This window comes from Aquarana catesbeiana, linkage group LG12 (genome assembly GCF_042186555.1).
Source record: "Aquarana catesbeiana isolate 2022-GZ linkage group LG12, ASM4218655v1, whole genome shotgun sequence".
Classification (NCBI taxonomy): Eukaryota; Metazoa; Chordata; class Amphibia; order Anura; family Ranidae; genus Aquarana; species Aquarana catesbeiana.
The window spans coordinates 7,483,357-7,499,649 of record NC_133335.1 but is presented as its reverse complement, the minus strand read 5'-3'; the positions used below and the strand labels follow the sequence as shown (position 1 = coordinate 7,499,649).

The window sequence follows — 16,293 nt, the reverse complement described above, 5'->3', positions numbered from 1 at the left end:
AAGACTTGGAGAAGATCTGCAAAGAGGACAAAATCCCTCCTGAGAAGTGTGCAAACCTGGTGGCCAACTACAAGAAACGTCTGACCTCTGTGATTGCCAACAAGGGTTTTGCCACCAAGTACCAAGTCATGTTTTGTGAAGGGGTCAAATACTTTATTTCACTCATTAAAATGAAAATCAAATGTAAAACTTTTTTGAAATGCGTTTTTCTGTATATATTTCTGTTATTTTGTCTCTCACTGTTAAAATAAAGTCTTCAACAAGTGCAATGCAATCTGGTCATCCCACTGACCAAATTTAAAGTGGAGCTCCGCTTAAAAAAAACATTTTAAACAGTCAGCAGCTACAAATACTGCAGCTGCTGACTTTTAATAAATCGGACACTTACCTGTCCCAGGGTCCAGCGATGCGGGGGAACGAAGCCTCACTCGTCTCCCCCTCCCCTCTGCGGCGCCGGCATTGTCACTGTGGGCTCCCGGCTATTGCTTCACAGCTGGGCATGCGCGAGCCATGTGGCGACTGGCCGGGCAATCGTCTGTGACCTGTGATGTGTTCCAGATGATTGCCGAGAGGGAGGAGGGAGAGGTGAACTGGCTTCCGGCGCCGCTGACCCCCGGGAGGAAGTGGGAGCTGGAACCCTCTAAAAAGAGGATTTCCGCTCCCCCCCAAAAAAACATGCCAAAATGTGGCATGTCAGGGGGTCACCTTCCCTTAAAACGGAAGTTTCATTTTTGGGTGGAACTCCGGTTTAAGAAAAAGTCCAGAGGATCACTGCACTTTCTTTATTGAACTAAAGTTCAAACAAAAACATTACATGATGTGTAAATTCATATTACGTTTCGGGGCTCACAAGATTACGCCCTTCTTCAGATCAAACACACATCTAAAGTCAAAAGTTAAAACACATGGCTTAAAAACCATAATTTTGCACATTTGGAATCAATTATGCGATTAGTAATTGATCAAATACAAATTAGATCCTTTACTTATACAGTGGAACCTCAGATTACGAGCATAATCCGTTCCAGGAGTATGCTCGTAATCCAAAGTACTCGCATATCAAAGCGAGTTTTCCCATTGAAGAAAATGGAAACGAAAATAATTACTTCCGCATTGACTTCAATGGGATGCAATACCACATGTGGCCAGAGGCGGGGGGGTGCCAGAGAGCCTCGGAAATGGCCGAAAAAGGCCCGAGGACACTTCGGCTGACCTCGGCAAACGTCGGAAAAAGACTTCCAACCGAGATTTGCCAAGGTCAGCTGTGCTGTCCTCGGGCCTTTCCGTGCATTTACGAACTGCACCGATCAGCGACGTTCGGCTCCCCCCCCCACACCTCAGGCCAAAAGCAGTACTGCACACCGCTTTGGCCTGAATCGTGCTCGTTTTGCCTCGGAAAAGGCCCGAGGACACTTCGGCTGACCTTGGAAAACCTCGGAATCGTGCTCGTTTTGCGAGATAACACTCACAAACCGAGTTACGATTTTTAAAAATACAGTGCTTGTATTGCAAAAAGCTCATTAACCACGTTGCTGGCAATCCGAGGTTCCACTGTACATCCTTATATCAAAGGTGGGGAAATGGTTAGCAAAGTGTAGAGCCCTCCCATATTTCAACAGAAGCCTTCAACCCGTTTAATCTGTCAAAAAGAAACATGTACATGATGTATCACTATCTGGCTATCGCATCGAATGAATTATCACCTAAATAAATAAATCCAGATCTGTATTTAACCCCTTGGGGGTAATAGTGTCAAGAAAATGAATCCAATGTACCTCACGCTTTTTTAGAATAGATTCCCGGTTACCACCCCTCCCTCTTCTTAATTCCCTCCAGTACCATGAATTTTAATTGAGAAAAACCGAATGTCCTTTCTCCAAAAAGTGTCGCACTAAGGGCAACTGTACCAATTGATCTCCAATTGAATATTTGTGCCTTGCTATCCTATCTTTAACTTTCTAAATGGTCTCTCCTATGTATAGTAAACACACATGGACATTTTATTGCATACATCACATATGACGATTGGCAAGTGTAATAACCTTTGATTTTATTATCATACTCCTTATGTGGATGGGATATACTCTTGCCTTTTATCATGGAGTTACATTGTATACACGATAGACATGACTATGACCCTGTATTACGGGATCCTAAAAAAAAAAAAAAAAAGTTACTAATGGGCTGGGAGGGGTATATTGGTTGGATTTGACCAATCTCTCTAATGGCCCGCACACATTTCTACTCCCAATGGCCACAGTGCGGCTTTCCGTAAAGTCTGACCCTCTGTTTAGAAAGTTTGGGGACCTCTGATCTAAAAGAATAGAGAAGTGGGATTTTTGCGTTCCTAACAATATGATTTTTTACTCTCTACGAGTGCCTACAGAATATTTAAATTTCTTTACCAGAAAAAAAAAAAAAATAATAATAATAATAATAAAAATCGCCACTAGGGTTTTTAATTTTTTGCTTAAACTAGAAAATAAAAAAATTCCCCCCTTCTTCAAAAAAAATAAAAAAAAATAAAAAGCTCTTAGTTTGTTATAAAATTTAGCAAAAAGTGTTTTTTCTCCTTCACTGATGTGCACTTGATGGGAACTCGTGGGGGGGCCCCACTTGATGGGAACTCGTGGGGGGGGCCCCACTTGATGGGAACTCGTGGGGGGGGCCCCACTTGATGGGAACTCGTGGGGGGGGCCCCACTTGATGGGAACTCGTGGGGGGCGGCACAATAATAACTGTGTAGATGTCCCCTGTCACACTTGGCGGTTGCCAACTCCTCTCCTGACACCAACAGCATGTGAGGAAATGAATGCCAATAACCGGGAAAGTTTATTTACATCTGATCAGCTGTGATTGAACACAGCTGATCACATGGTATAGGGCCACTGTGATCTGTGATCGGCTGTATCTGAAGGGGGGCGTGGCTCTGGAAGGACATCCATGGACGCCCTCCCAGAACAAGAGAGCCGTGGTGTAGCAGTCTTTCGGCTATAGCATAGATCTGAAGTAGTTAACATTGCAGTCTATGGCACTAATGCTGCAAGGAAGATGCATAAAAGTAGCGCAGGAACTTTTTTTTTTTTTTTTTGTCGCTGCGATTTGAGGCGCAGCAATTAAGATGGCGCCCATTTAAATATAAGCGTTTTGACTTGTAATGTAAGTTTCTGTGTCGGAAGCCGCAGCAGTGTGAACTAAGGCTAAAGGACGGGTAGTTTACAGTGTTCGGCACAATATCAGTCCCTGCAATGAAATTTATGTGTAGGCATTTTTGAAAATAGATGAATTTGGAAAGCCAAGTACTGCCAGCAAAAAAGGGCCTACATAAAAGAGCATGGAGTTACCGAAAGCTATAGAACAGCTGAAGAAACGAGGGTGAAAAAAAAAAAAAAAAAAAAAAAACGGAGGCAGCTGAAGCCATTGCTGTGTACAAGATGGAGGCCGGAGCTCGCTCTCCAGATGGTTTCATTGCTTTGCCAAACCCCGTAAGCCCTCGAGTCCAACAGATATTTTCCATGGCTGCCCCTAAGCCAATCAGCTGCAGGCATATGCGGTTGGCCTCTCATCTGCCATCAAATACCCAAACCAAAGAACAGTGGAAAAATCACTGAGATCCAAGGGGGGTGTGGGGGGGGGATTTAGGGCCTTGAAAAAGGGGGGGGGGGGGGAGTGAAGTAACCATAATCGCTCTGGATTTGAGAGCAGTAAAAACCAGAAAGTCTATTAGAAGTCTTCATGCGGCAATCATCTGGGACCCCACGTGAAACTGGCGGCGGCGTTTGAATTAAGTGCGGTTCACCTCTGCATATTCCAGTGATGAGGTTGAAATAAAACAAAAAGGAGGGGAAAATTACCAGAACACAAAGAACTCTGCAAATCTAACATTTAATTGTTCCGTAGGATCAAGATAATCAGACGCAGATCCTGAGCTCCATTGTTTGGTTTACCCACCGTGAAATGGCAATGCTTACTTGCAGAAAGGGATCAAAATGCCGATACAAGTCACATTAACCCTTCCGGTACCACGTAAAAATTGTACAACTGAGAAAAAGCAGACACGGGGGCAGTGGCGGCTGGTGCTCAAAATTTTTGGGGGGGCGCAATCAAACTGAAAAATACAGAACCCCCCCAATCAAATGCAGCCATTGTGCCCGTCATACGCAGCCACCTGTGCCCACCAACCCCCCCCCCCACTTGCGGCTCTGGCAGCACCCCCAACCCCCGTGCAGCTCTGACAGAGGGAACTTACCCAATGCACCAGAGCGGCGGCAACCTCCGTTCCAGCGTGTCTCCTCCGCTCCTCTTCCTAAGCTCTGGATCACAGGCACCACTCCCCCCACCCCCCTAGTCAGTCACCAGCCCCGCATTTACCCCATCTATGTCACAGGCAGCGCTTCCTTCGGCTGGCAGCTTCACCCTGCGTCTCCTCCCTCTCCTCGGCGGCTAATAGAATGGCTTCTCCTCTCGGCCAATCATGTGACGGGTCTCAGGACACGCTTCCTGATTGGCCAGAAGGAGAATCAGGAAGACAATAGTGAACATTAATTCGCTATTGTCACACAACTCAGGCTCTAATCACGTGCTTCTTCTAAGAAAAAAAAAAAGGGAAGAAGGGGTGCATGGATTAGGGGGAGGGGGGCTACGCCCCTGCGGCGCATATGGACGGACCGCTACTGTTTTGGGCAGACATTATGAACAATTGACATATGCAGCTCCTTTCATTCCGAATCTAAATTCGGATAACAATTCTCATTATTCAGATGAACCAGAATTTCCAAATTACAATAGTAACCAATTTAAAACGAATCCAAAATGACTAAATTAAAAAATTCTAATGAAATTTTTATCGTTTTAAAATCAAATTCGTATTTCAGAAAAAATAAAATCTTTTTTTTTTTTTTTTTAAATCATCTTAGTTCCTTTAGTTCCCAGGGGTGTAAATAGCTTTGCATAGCTTAGCTCCTCCAGTTCCTAGTACAGTTTACATATTTAGAGATGTAAAAAGTACTCTCCATTTCTCCAATGTTGTAAATTGTAATACGTATCGAAGCTCTGTTTATTTTATTATAGGTAAAATATACATATTATAAAAGTATATTTAAAGTCAAAATTTTTGACCCAACAGGAAAATAGGGGAAATCTTAGAGGATATTTTTAGACAGTTACTGGAACCAGTAACTCCACTGGGAGGTTAAATTTCTAAAACTTTAGATTTCCTATCATTTTCTGTCTCAGTGACAATGCCACCCCCCAGGGTAAACAGAGGATGAATTGACCCAGCAGGGACACAGAGAAATAAATGTTTGACAGGGGTTCTAACCCTTCAATTAAAAAAAAAAAAAAAGCGTGGGCTTCCAATACACATCGCCTTGTATTTATAGTCCTAGATATCTCAGCCCTTTCCTTTTCTAGGGGTGTGAATCAAATGACATATCTTAGCTCCTTCAGTTCCCAGAGGTGTTACAAGCACTAAATACCTTTTATCAGAGAATTCTTTGTCAATCTCTTCCAGAGAACGTCCTTTTGTCTCCGGAATGAAGTAGTAAATAAATATTATTGCAACCGCTCCCATCAAGCCATACACGAGGAAGGTCCAAGACAGACCTATAGATTCTGCATAGAAAAAAAAAAAAAAAAAAAAAAAGATAAAAGTATTAAACATACAAAGTATTCACAACTTTTGTAACTTTCTTATCCTCTGCACTAATACTAGTCTTCTAAAATTATGTTACATTCTACTTTTGTTATGGATACAAATAGCAACAAACAGCAAAGTCCTTAAAAAAATGCTATAACTGAGGGGCAGTCCAATAAGTCTTACACTTTTCTTAAACAGAAAACAAATAGAAAAAAAATAGTTGAAAAGTACAGGAGAATAAATGCAAATAGAAGAAAAATACAATAAATGAAATTCTTTAAGAAAACTTGCATAGTGTTCACCCAATCAGATGCCAGCTGTCGCTCTGCAGTACAGCTTTGATAAATAAATTAAAAATATCTAAATATTATATAGTCAAAAAGGTAACATTTTTCTTTCCAATCTTAACATATGAGCAATATCACCTAATTAAGGAAGAAATAAATTATATATATAATTTATTTCTTCCTTAATTAGGTGACATTGCTCATATGTTAAGATTGGAAAGAATATATATATTGAATGGCATGGTATTTTCATGCCAGTTTGGTGCTGTAAAGGAAACTTGTAAGTTCTGTATATAATTGTATTGTATTTTGTATGTATTGCACTCTGCCCTCACTGTACACACGGCACTAATAATGTTTTCAGTACATGTTTGCATTCTTTCGAGTCCTGATTAGAATTAGCCTGCCTATGTTACGCCCCTTGTTACCATAAACGTGCAATTGGAATATTAATGTGATACCTACGTAATCATGTGTATAAAAACCTTAAATTGCGTCATAATAAAGCAGAACAGTTATGTGGAAAGATGTGGAGTGCATATTTTGTGTCTGTTCCCTACTGCAGGATAGGAGTCCCTACTATGAGGATAGGAGTTGCCCATCTATAAGTTTCCATGTCAGTGCTTTGTTCGTTTTCTAGCAATGGAGATTTTATTGCTGAACGCGTGCAATTTTTCTCTTCTGCACAGCGACACCAATTGCCCACCACTTTATATAATGTCCCCCAATGTGTTGCTTACCGATAACCTCCAGGAATGTCAATGTGATCAGCAGGTTGGCTGCCCAGTTTAAGCTGTTACAAAAGGCAAATGCCCGGCCTCGTATTTCTGCCGGGTAGATCTCACTGAGGACCAGCCAGGTCACTGGAGGAAAAAAAAAAAATAAGTATTACTACTGAAGGATGTAAAATTTAAAAATAAATTAATACACCACCATTTGCACAATAGGCAACCCATAGACTGGCGAATATTATTATTATTCACGATTTATATAGCACCAACAGTTTACGAAGCGCTTTACAACATAAAAAAAAAAAAATGGGAGACAATACCAAAAAAAAATACAAGAGGGTTACGAGGGCCCTGCTCAAAAGAGCTTAAAATCTAATAGGGTGGGGCAGGTGGTAAAAAAAGGCTGTAACTGTGGGGGATGAGCTGATGGAAGTGATAAAAGATTAGTTGGGAGGTGCGATAGGCTTTCCTGAAGAGATGAGTATTTAGGGATCGCGTAAAAAAAAAAAAAAAAAAAGGCAGCCAGAGTAGGAGATAGCCAAACGGATTGAGTTAGAGAGTTCCAGAGGATGGGAGAAGCTCTGGAGTAATCCAGGAGATGAGCATAGGAGGAAGAGACATGAGAGCAGGAGCAGAGAGGACGGTTTGGGCGATATTTGGAGAAAAGTTTGGCGATGTAGCTCGGGGCAGAGCTGTGAATGGCTTTGTATGATGTAGTTAGTATTTTGAATTTAATTCGCTGGGCGATTGGAAGCAAGTGTAGGGATTGGCAGAGAGGGGTGGTGAACACTGAGTAGAGGGATTGGAGGAGAGGGGTGGTGAACACTAAGAGTAGGGGTTGAAGGAGAGGGGTGGTGAACACTGACTGAAGGGATTGGAGGAGAGGGTTGGCAGACACTGAGCGGTTGGTAAGGTGGAGAAGTCTGGCAGCAGCATTCATGATAGACTGGAGAGGGGAGGAGCCTATGAACAGGCAGGCCAATGAGAAGGGAGTTGCAATAGTCAAAGCGAGAGATAACAAGGGAGTGAATGAGGAGCTTTGGTGGTTTCATTTGTTAAAAAGGGGCAAAGTATAGAAATGTTTTACGAAGGTGAAGTCTACAAGCTTTTAGGAACGATTGGATTTTGGGCTAAAAGGACAGGTCAGAGTCTAGGATTACACCGAGTACCCTGGCGTGAAGGGAGGGATTGATGGTTGCATTATTTACCTCAATAGAAAAGTCATGGGGGGAGGGGGGCATAGGCAGGAGGGAAGATTATTAGCTCAGTTTTAGAGAGATTTAGTTTAAGGAGGTGGTGCAATATCCATGCTGATATGTCAGTTAGTAATGTGAGAGGAGACTGAAAGAGCGAGGGGAGGAGTGGAGATATTTTTGGGTGTCATCGGCGTATAGATGATATTGGAAGCTGTGGGACGATATCAAGTGACCAAGGGAGGAGGTGTAGATAGAAAAAAGAGAAGGGATCCAAGAACAGAGCCTTGGGGGACCCCTACAGAAAGAGGGAATTCAGAGGAGGAGACAGAATTATAAGCAACACTGAAGGAGCGCTGTGAAAGGTAGAAGGAGGACCAGGATAGAGCAGAATATTGGAGGCCAAGGGAACAATTTATTGAGGAGAAGGTGGTCAACAGTATCAAAGGTCGCAGAGAGGTCAAGTAGTAGGAGCATGCAGTGGTGGCCATTGGTTTTTAGCAGATAGTAAATCGTTATGGAGTTTTAATAAGGCAATTTCTTTGGAGTGCTGCAAGCGAAAGCCAGACTGTAAGGGGTTAAGAAGGTTATTTTCAATGAGGTAGTGTACAACTGTCTGAGCTCCTAAGCGCTCCAAAAGTTTAGAGGTGAATGGGTGCCATGAGATGGGTCTTAAGTTGTTCAGGTTGGTGGGGTCCAGTGAGGGCTTTTTAAGTGTGGGAGTGATATGTGCATGCTTTAGGAGGGGGAAGGTTCCAGTAGAGAGGGAGAGATTGAAGATGTGAGTAAGGGAGCATAGGATAGAACAGAATAGAATAGAAAAGGAGGGTGACCATAGCAGTCCTGCAGGTAGTCACAATGCTTCATTAATTGCACAATTTGCATTGTGCAGGAAATTTTCTGTAGGCAATAATGTTTTTTAAAAAGAGCAAATAAGAGTCAGAACATCTGTAAAGACAGACTAAAGGGATTGAAGGGCATGTCAGCACCTCTATGGGTGTTTAGGAGTCAAACAAATCTGCTCCTGTCTAAGGCGGCTGACTGCTATAGTAAAACCTGCATATGCCTTATCATTATAAGGCACACGTGAGTGGATTGAAGTTTGCCTGTGTACCTTGGTATCCTAACTATTGCACAATGATGGGTTTTTTCTCTTATCTGTCTGTTTATGATTCTCACATTGGTTGTGAATAGAAGCAAAAAACACATTGGTACTATCAATGAGCACCTTAATTAAGCAAGTGTTTTTAAACAGCTTTGCTAGTGATCAAAAGCTCTATACCAATCAGGATTCTACACCTGTATAATTGAACCTTCTGAATACATCCCTATAGATTTATTTTTATGTGGATTTTTTATGTGAATTTTTTACACACTTGGTGTCACTAATTTTTTATAATTTTACACTATTTTGATTGCTGGATTTTTTAGGAATTTTTACTCACCGCTGGATTTATTTGACTATTTATATTTATTCTTATATATTCATTTTCATGCACATTGTGAAGCGCTTCAAATATCATTATTTATTCTTTTTAAGTGACTCTGAAAACACTCTCTTTTGATACCAGCTTCACTTGGTTTTATGTGTAATTATCAGCTATTTAGCATCACAGCGCTTTGTGTTTTATATATATTTTAGGAGTCAAACCACTTGGCTTGGTAAGGTCACATGGGATATACTTGGCTAAAGGCACTGAGGATCCTGGATTTTTTCAACGACTCTAAATCTGTGTTTTTTTCATAAGATGGTGATACACCAGTAGAAATTTCCTTTAAAAAATGTTAATTATAAGAATGTCAGTTGGCGTTTCTAATCGTTTTCCACGGGGACAAGAATATTCAAAGGAGCGGGAGGGAATTTTTTTCTAGAACGAATGAATCGCTTCTGATTAGTAAAGTTAATTCCAAAGTCAACTGACTTTGGAAAAGCAAACACAATTTTGTAGTACTTTCGATCAACATTCATCAAGTCATGGAATGTACTGAGAATTCTGGTACGAATGCTCAATCGAAAAATAAATAAATAAATAATAATACTACTAGCTTGAATAAATGCAGGGGGTATATTGGAATAGGTCACTCTAATATCACAAAGATATGGGGAGCAAAACACACATACATAATATAAAAAAAAAAAATATATATATATATATATAATTTATTATTATTATTTTTTTTAATTACACAATCCCTTTATTTTTTTTATCGCAAGAAATGTAAATATCCTTTGTGATAGAAATAAGGGATGACAGGTCCTCTTTATGGAGACATCTGGGGTCTATATTAATTTGTATAATTTAATTGCTATTACAAGTGATGAACAGCGTCCCTTGTAATATCATGGGATGTGACAAGTCCTCTTTATGGAGAGATCTAGGGTCTATTAGACCCCAGATCTCCCCCTCTGGTCTCCAATCAGACACAGATTGTTTACCTGGCCATTAACGGCCAGTAAAGCAGCCAATGAGAACAAAGAGCCAAAACCAGAAGTGACTGAATCCTTGTCGCTTCCCACTTCTGACATCACACAGTGGGAGGAACAACATCGGTTCCTCCCACTGTGTGCTCAGAGCCGGATGCTGCAGGTTGTATCCCTACCAGGCTCTGTGATTGCACAGGAGAGCCCAGTAAAAGCGGCAGCGGAAGGGGGGGGGGGGTGGGACCCTCTTCCGTCACCTGTAAAAGAAATCCAGCGGCTGGGATTACTTTTACTTTGTAGGGAAACCTTGGCCCCAAAAGACGATATCTCAATCATTGCAGCAGTGATGACGGAGATAGCACCCATCCAATCCAAAGACGTTTATAAAAGGTATGGCAGACAGGAAGTAGTTAGTTAAACTGAGCCCCCGGATAGCTGTAAAACCAGACAGGAGTTCGAACCTTACCCCATTCTATCCAACAGTTGGTCAGAAGAGAATCAAAATTACACAAGGTGAGTAACAATGGCCGACTGCATAGGTCTCAGTAAACCCTTGCCCTGTAGAAAGCGTGCCAAAGTGTTATATATTATTTAAACATCTCTTTATTCACAGTCAAGCCACAACTCTCTTTATTAAATATGTTTGCTTTAAGTTTTATTTTATTTATTTATTTTTTATTTATTCCTGCATGCCAAACCGTGTCAACCCACAAAGTACCTTAAATCTTATGTACTTATTTGCTCCACACTTACTTGGTCCAAATCCAATAGAAAAAGCACTTACGAATGCCATTAAACTCAAAAGCGTAATCCAGGTCAACCCAGCGTGACTGGAGAGTGTCTGGTCTCTAGTAAAGGATTCTGGGTATTTTGCCAGCTCACTGGAGTAAGATGAATACGCTGTCAACGCAGAAGAGCGAAGAGATGGCCATGTTGCATTTTTGGTGAAGAGCAGTGTGGTGGAGCCCTGCATCCTGGTCACTGGGACACTGTGCTGGGCTTCAAAGTTAGCAGTTATGTCACCAAGGGATTCTAATTTGACAGAAGCGTTTGAGAGGTCAAGAGTTGAATTTAGTGGTGTGAGGGATTCGCAGCCCTTGTGAGTATCCAGATTGATCGAGAAACTTGCAATCCCAATCCCGGTTACCGAGATGGTCATCATAGTACATCCAGCCAGAAGCAAGGCTCTCCGTCCTGCTTTGTCTGCACAACTCATGGCAACCAATGTCGAGAGGACCTTTACAACGCCAAGACCTACAGAAGCCAAGACCGCCGAAGAGTTGCTTTGGTAACCCACAGAACGAAATATGGTTGACGCATAATAAAGCACATTTGGTTGGCCAGTTAGCTGTTGGAACAGAACTAGACCTAGACCCACCAACGTCCTTGTCCGCATATTGTCCTTTGAACGAAAAAGGTCAAGGAATGCGTAATCTTTACTGGGGGATATGGACTTTAGGTCTTCAGCTTCTTGAATATTTTGTAGTGGGATGAGACCATGTGAAGATTCTTGGCCTAAAATGTTTACTTTAGGGGGCCTTGATGGGAGAAACAGGATGCTGATGAACTGTAAGATAGCTGGTGAAATTGCCAACCCAAACATGTATTTCCATCCCCAGTGTGCACCAGATAAGAAGTAATTCATGCCATAGGAAAGTAAAATTCCAAGTGTAATCCCAGTTTCATAAAGAGACACAAGTGTGCCTCTCTGATGCGGCTTGACAATTTCTGAAACATATATGCAGCACGCCATGGAGGATATAGATATGCCAAACCCAACGGTGACGCGTCCAACCACCAAAGACCAAAAGGATGATGAGAATATTAAAACTGTGCTCCCCGCCAATACCACCACATTGCTGGCCAGTATAGACGTCCGCCGTCCGGATCGGTCGATCAGGACTCCTCCTATGAGCGATGCAAAAAGGGCGCCGATTAAAACCGCGCTCACCAGCGCCTCTTGCTGGAAACAGGTAAGATGAAAATCATTTTTCAGTTGAAGTAAGGCTCCAGAAATTATTCCTAGTTCGTACCCAAATATCAGTCCGCCCAGTAAGGAGACCGTAGCGGATAATAGGAGAGTAACTCGTCGGAGGCCTAAAAAAAAAAAAAAAAAAAAAAAAGAGAAGGGGGAAAGATCCATTATCCACTCCATCACATTCATGATTTCAGGTCAAGACATCGATTTCACTATCAAATTACCAAAATGTCAGAGCAATGAAAACCTGTAGCATTTGGTTGCAGTAATCCTCCAGGATGGAGGTTTTTGTGTCATTTAGTAAAAAATTAATCTGGACAATCTAATTTGTATGCAAATCAGGTTTACCATTCCCGATAGTAGTGGGTGCTCTTGTAACCATACATATGTTTCCATTTTTCATGGTATAAAAGAATTGTGCTGCAGTAATGTGCTGACATGCTGTGGGGGAACAAACACTGTAACTTGCGACGGAGTTTGGAGGAACAAAGGGGAGACCCTTCACTTGGAAGATGTAATCTCTGTCTCGGTCCTATCAAGGGGATTCAGTAGAAGGCCACAATTCTTTCCACCTATGTCCATCTCGGACTCTCTAGATCAAGGGTCTCCAAACCTTCTAAATAGAGGGCCAGTTTACTTTACTCCAGGGTGGCCAAATTGTGGCCAGTGGGAGTAAAAAAAAAAAAAAAAATGCTCCAGCATCAGTGGGATTAGATAATGTCTCAGGCTTGGTAATCAGTGAAAGTAAAACTACATAGCACCTATGGTCAGTAGGAGGAATGGCGCCCCGTTCATTTGGGGCAACTGGGAGGAATGGCACCCCCTGTTCATTGGGGCCGGTGGGAGGAATGGCGCCCCGCCATTTGTGTCCGTGGGAGGAATAGTAGACACAATTCCTTCCACTGACACCAACGATGGGGCACCATTTCTCCCACTGACACCGATGATAGGGTAATTGGTGTCTGTGGGAGAAATGGTGCCCCATCATTGGTGTCAGTGGGAGGAATGGTACCCCGTAGCAGTGAGAAGAACAGGGCTACAAGGACCATATAAAAGGCAAGCAAAGACTCTCAGTTTGGAAACCACTGCTCTAGATCAGGGGTCTCCAAACTCTCTAAGCAAGGGGCCGGTTTACTGTCCTTCAGGCTTTAGGGGGGCCGGACTGTGGCCATTGGGAGAAGAAAATGCCCCAGCATCAGTGCCCCGTCATTGGTTTTAATGGAGGAATAGTGCCCCATTGATGGTGTCAGTAGGTGAATAAATACAGGTGTGCAAGCGCCTCCACCTGCTCACATCCCAGTAGGGGGAATGGTGCACCATCACTGGTGTCAGTTGGTGGAATAGTGCCCCAAGGGCCAGATAAAGTCAAGCAAAGGGTGACATCTGGGCCCCCGGGTCACAGTTTGGAGACCACTGCTCTAGATGATGCACCAGTAAGCTGATGGCATACGGAGAGGTGTTGTACTTTCCAGTATGTATAATTTAATAATTAAATAATATAAATTATTTGGTTCAGATGGTGACAAGCGTGTTTGGGGGCAACCAGGTGAGGAGTACAAAGACAAGTGTGTCTTGCCTACAGTCAAGCATGGTGGTGGGAGTGTCATGGTCTGGGGCTGCATGAGTGCTGCCAGTACTGGGGAGCTACAGATCATTGAGGGAACCATGAATGCCAACATGTACTGTGACATACAGAAGCAGAGCATGATCCCCTCCCTTCAGAGACTGGACCGCAGGGTAGTATTCCAACATGATAATGACCCCAAACACACCTCCAAGAGGACCATTGCCTTGCCAAAGAAGCTGAGGGTAAAGGTGATGGACTGGCCAAGAATGTCTCCAGACCTAAACCCTATTGAGCATCTGTGGGACATCCTCAAAACGGAAGGTGGAGGAGCACAAAGTCTCTAACATCCACCAGCTCCATGATGTCCTCATGGAGGAGTAGAAGAGGACTCCAGTGGTAACCTGTGAAGCTCTGGTGAACTCCATGAAGAGGGTTAAGGCAGTGCTGGAAAATAATGGTGGCCACACAAAATATTGACACTTTGGGCCCAATTTGGACATTTTCACTTAGGGGTGTACTGACTTTTGTTGCCAGCGGTTTAGACATTAACCACTTCAGCCCCGGAATTTGGCACTGTGTCGCTTTAACTGCTAATTGCGCGGTCATGCAATGCTGTACCCAAACGAAATTTGCATCCTTTTCTTCCCACAAATAGAGCTTTCTTTTGATGGTATTTGATCACCTCTGCCGTTTTTATTTTTTGCGCTATACACGGAAAAAGACCGAAAATTTTGAAAAAAAAAATGATATTTTCTACTTTTTGTTCTAAAAAAAAATCCAATAAACTCAATTTTAGTCATACATTTAGGCCAAAATGTATTTGGCCACATGTCTTTGGTAAAAAAAAATGTCAATAAGTGTATATTTATTGGTTTGCGCAAAAGTTATAGCGCCTACAAACTAGGGTACATTTTCTGGAATTTACACAGCCTTTAATTTATGACTGCCTATGTCGTTTCTTGAGGTGCTAAAATGGCAGGGCAGCACAAAACCCCCACAAATGACCCCATTTTGGAAAGTAGACACCCCAAGGAAATTGCTGAGATGCATGTTGAGCCCATTGAATATTCATTTTTTTTGTCCCAAGTGATTGAATAATGACAAAAAAAAAAAAAAAAAAATTACAAAAAGTTGTCACTAAATGATATATTGCTCACACAGGCCATGGGCATATGTGGAATTGCACCCCAAAATACATTCAGCTGCTTCTCCTGAGTATGGGGATACCACATGTGTGGGACTTTTTGGGAGCCTACCCGCATACGGGGCCCCGAAAACCAATCACTGCCTTCAGGATTTCTAAGGGCGTACATTTTTGATTTTACTCCTCACTACCTATCACAGTTTTGAAGGCCATAAAATGCCCAGTTGGCACAAATCCCCCCCCCCCAAATGACCCCATTTTGGAAAGTAGACACCCCAAGCTATTTGCTGAGAGGCATGTTGAGTCCATGGAATATTTTATATTTTGACACAAGTTGCGGGAAAGTGACAATTTATTTATTTTTTTTTTTTTTTTTTTTGCACAAAGTTGTCACTAAATGATATATTGCTCACACAGGTCATGGGCATATGTGGAATTACACCCCAAAATACATTCTGCTGCTTCTCTTGAGTATGGGGATACCACATGTGTGGGACTTTTTAGGAGCCTAGCCGCGTACGGGGCCCCGAAAACCAAGCACCGCCTTCAGGATTTCTAAGGGTGTACATTTTTTATTTCACTCTTCACTGCCTATCACAGTTTCGGAGGTCATGGAATGCCCAGGTGGCACAAACCCCCCCCCCAAATGACCCCATTTTGGAAAGTAGACACCCCAAGCTATTTGCTGAGAGGCATGGTGAGTATTTTGCAGCTCTCATTTGTTTTTGAAAATGAAGAAAGACAAAAAAAAAAATTTTTTTTTTCTTTTTTTAATTTTCAAAACTTTGTGACAAAAAGTGAGGTCTGCAAAATACTCACTATAGCTCTCAGCAAATAGCTTGGGGTGTCTACTTTCAAAAATGGGGGCATTTGGGGGGGTTTGTGCCACCTGGGCATTCCAAGGCCTCCGAGACTGTGATAGGCAGTGAAGAGTGAAATCAAAAATTTACGCCCTTAGAAAGCCTGAAGGCGGTGCTTGGTTTTCGGGGTCCCATACGCGGCTAGGCTCCCAAAAAGTCTCACACATGTGGTATCCCCATACTCAGGAGAAGCAACAGAATGTATTTTGGGGTGTAATTTCACATATTCCCATGGCATGTTTGAGCAATATATCATTTAGTGACAACTTTGTGCAAAAAAAATAAATAAATAAATTTGTCTCTTTCCCGCAACTTGTGTCACAATATAAAATATTCCATGGACTCGACATGCCTCTCAGCAAATAGCTTGGGGTGTCTACTTTCCAAAATGGGGTCATTTGGGGGGGTTTGAACTGTCCTGGCATTTTATGCACAACATTTAGAAGCTTATGTCACACATCACCAACTCTTCT

At 42.3% G+C, this 16,293-nt stretch overlaps 1 protein-coding gene across 1 annotated transcript in view; it reads right to left on the bottom strand.

The window, feature by feature from the left end:
- Nucleotides 1–16,293, bottom strand: part of SLC2A10 (solute carrier family 2 member 10) — a 33,342-nt gene that overhangs the window by 5,730 nt on the left and 11,319 nt on the right. The window contains exons 3-5 of the mRNA XM_073607200.1: nucleotides 11,025–12,368; nucleotides 6,666–6,788; nucleotides 5,478–5,613 (exon numbers count right to left, since the gene is read on the bottom strand). Of these exons, the coding sequence (XP_073463301.1) occupies nucleotides 5,478–5,613; nucleotides 6,666–6,788; nucleotides 11,025–12,368 (1,603 nt within the window). The remainder of the gene's footprint in view (nucleotides 1–5,477; nucleotides 5,614–6,665; nucleotides 6,789–11,024; nucleotides 12,369–16,293) is intronic.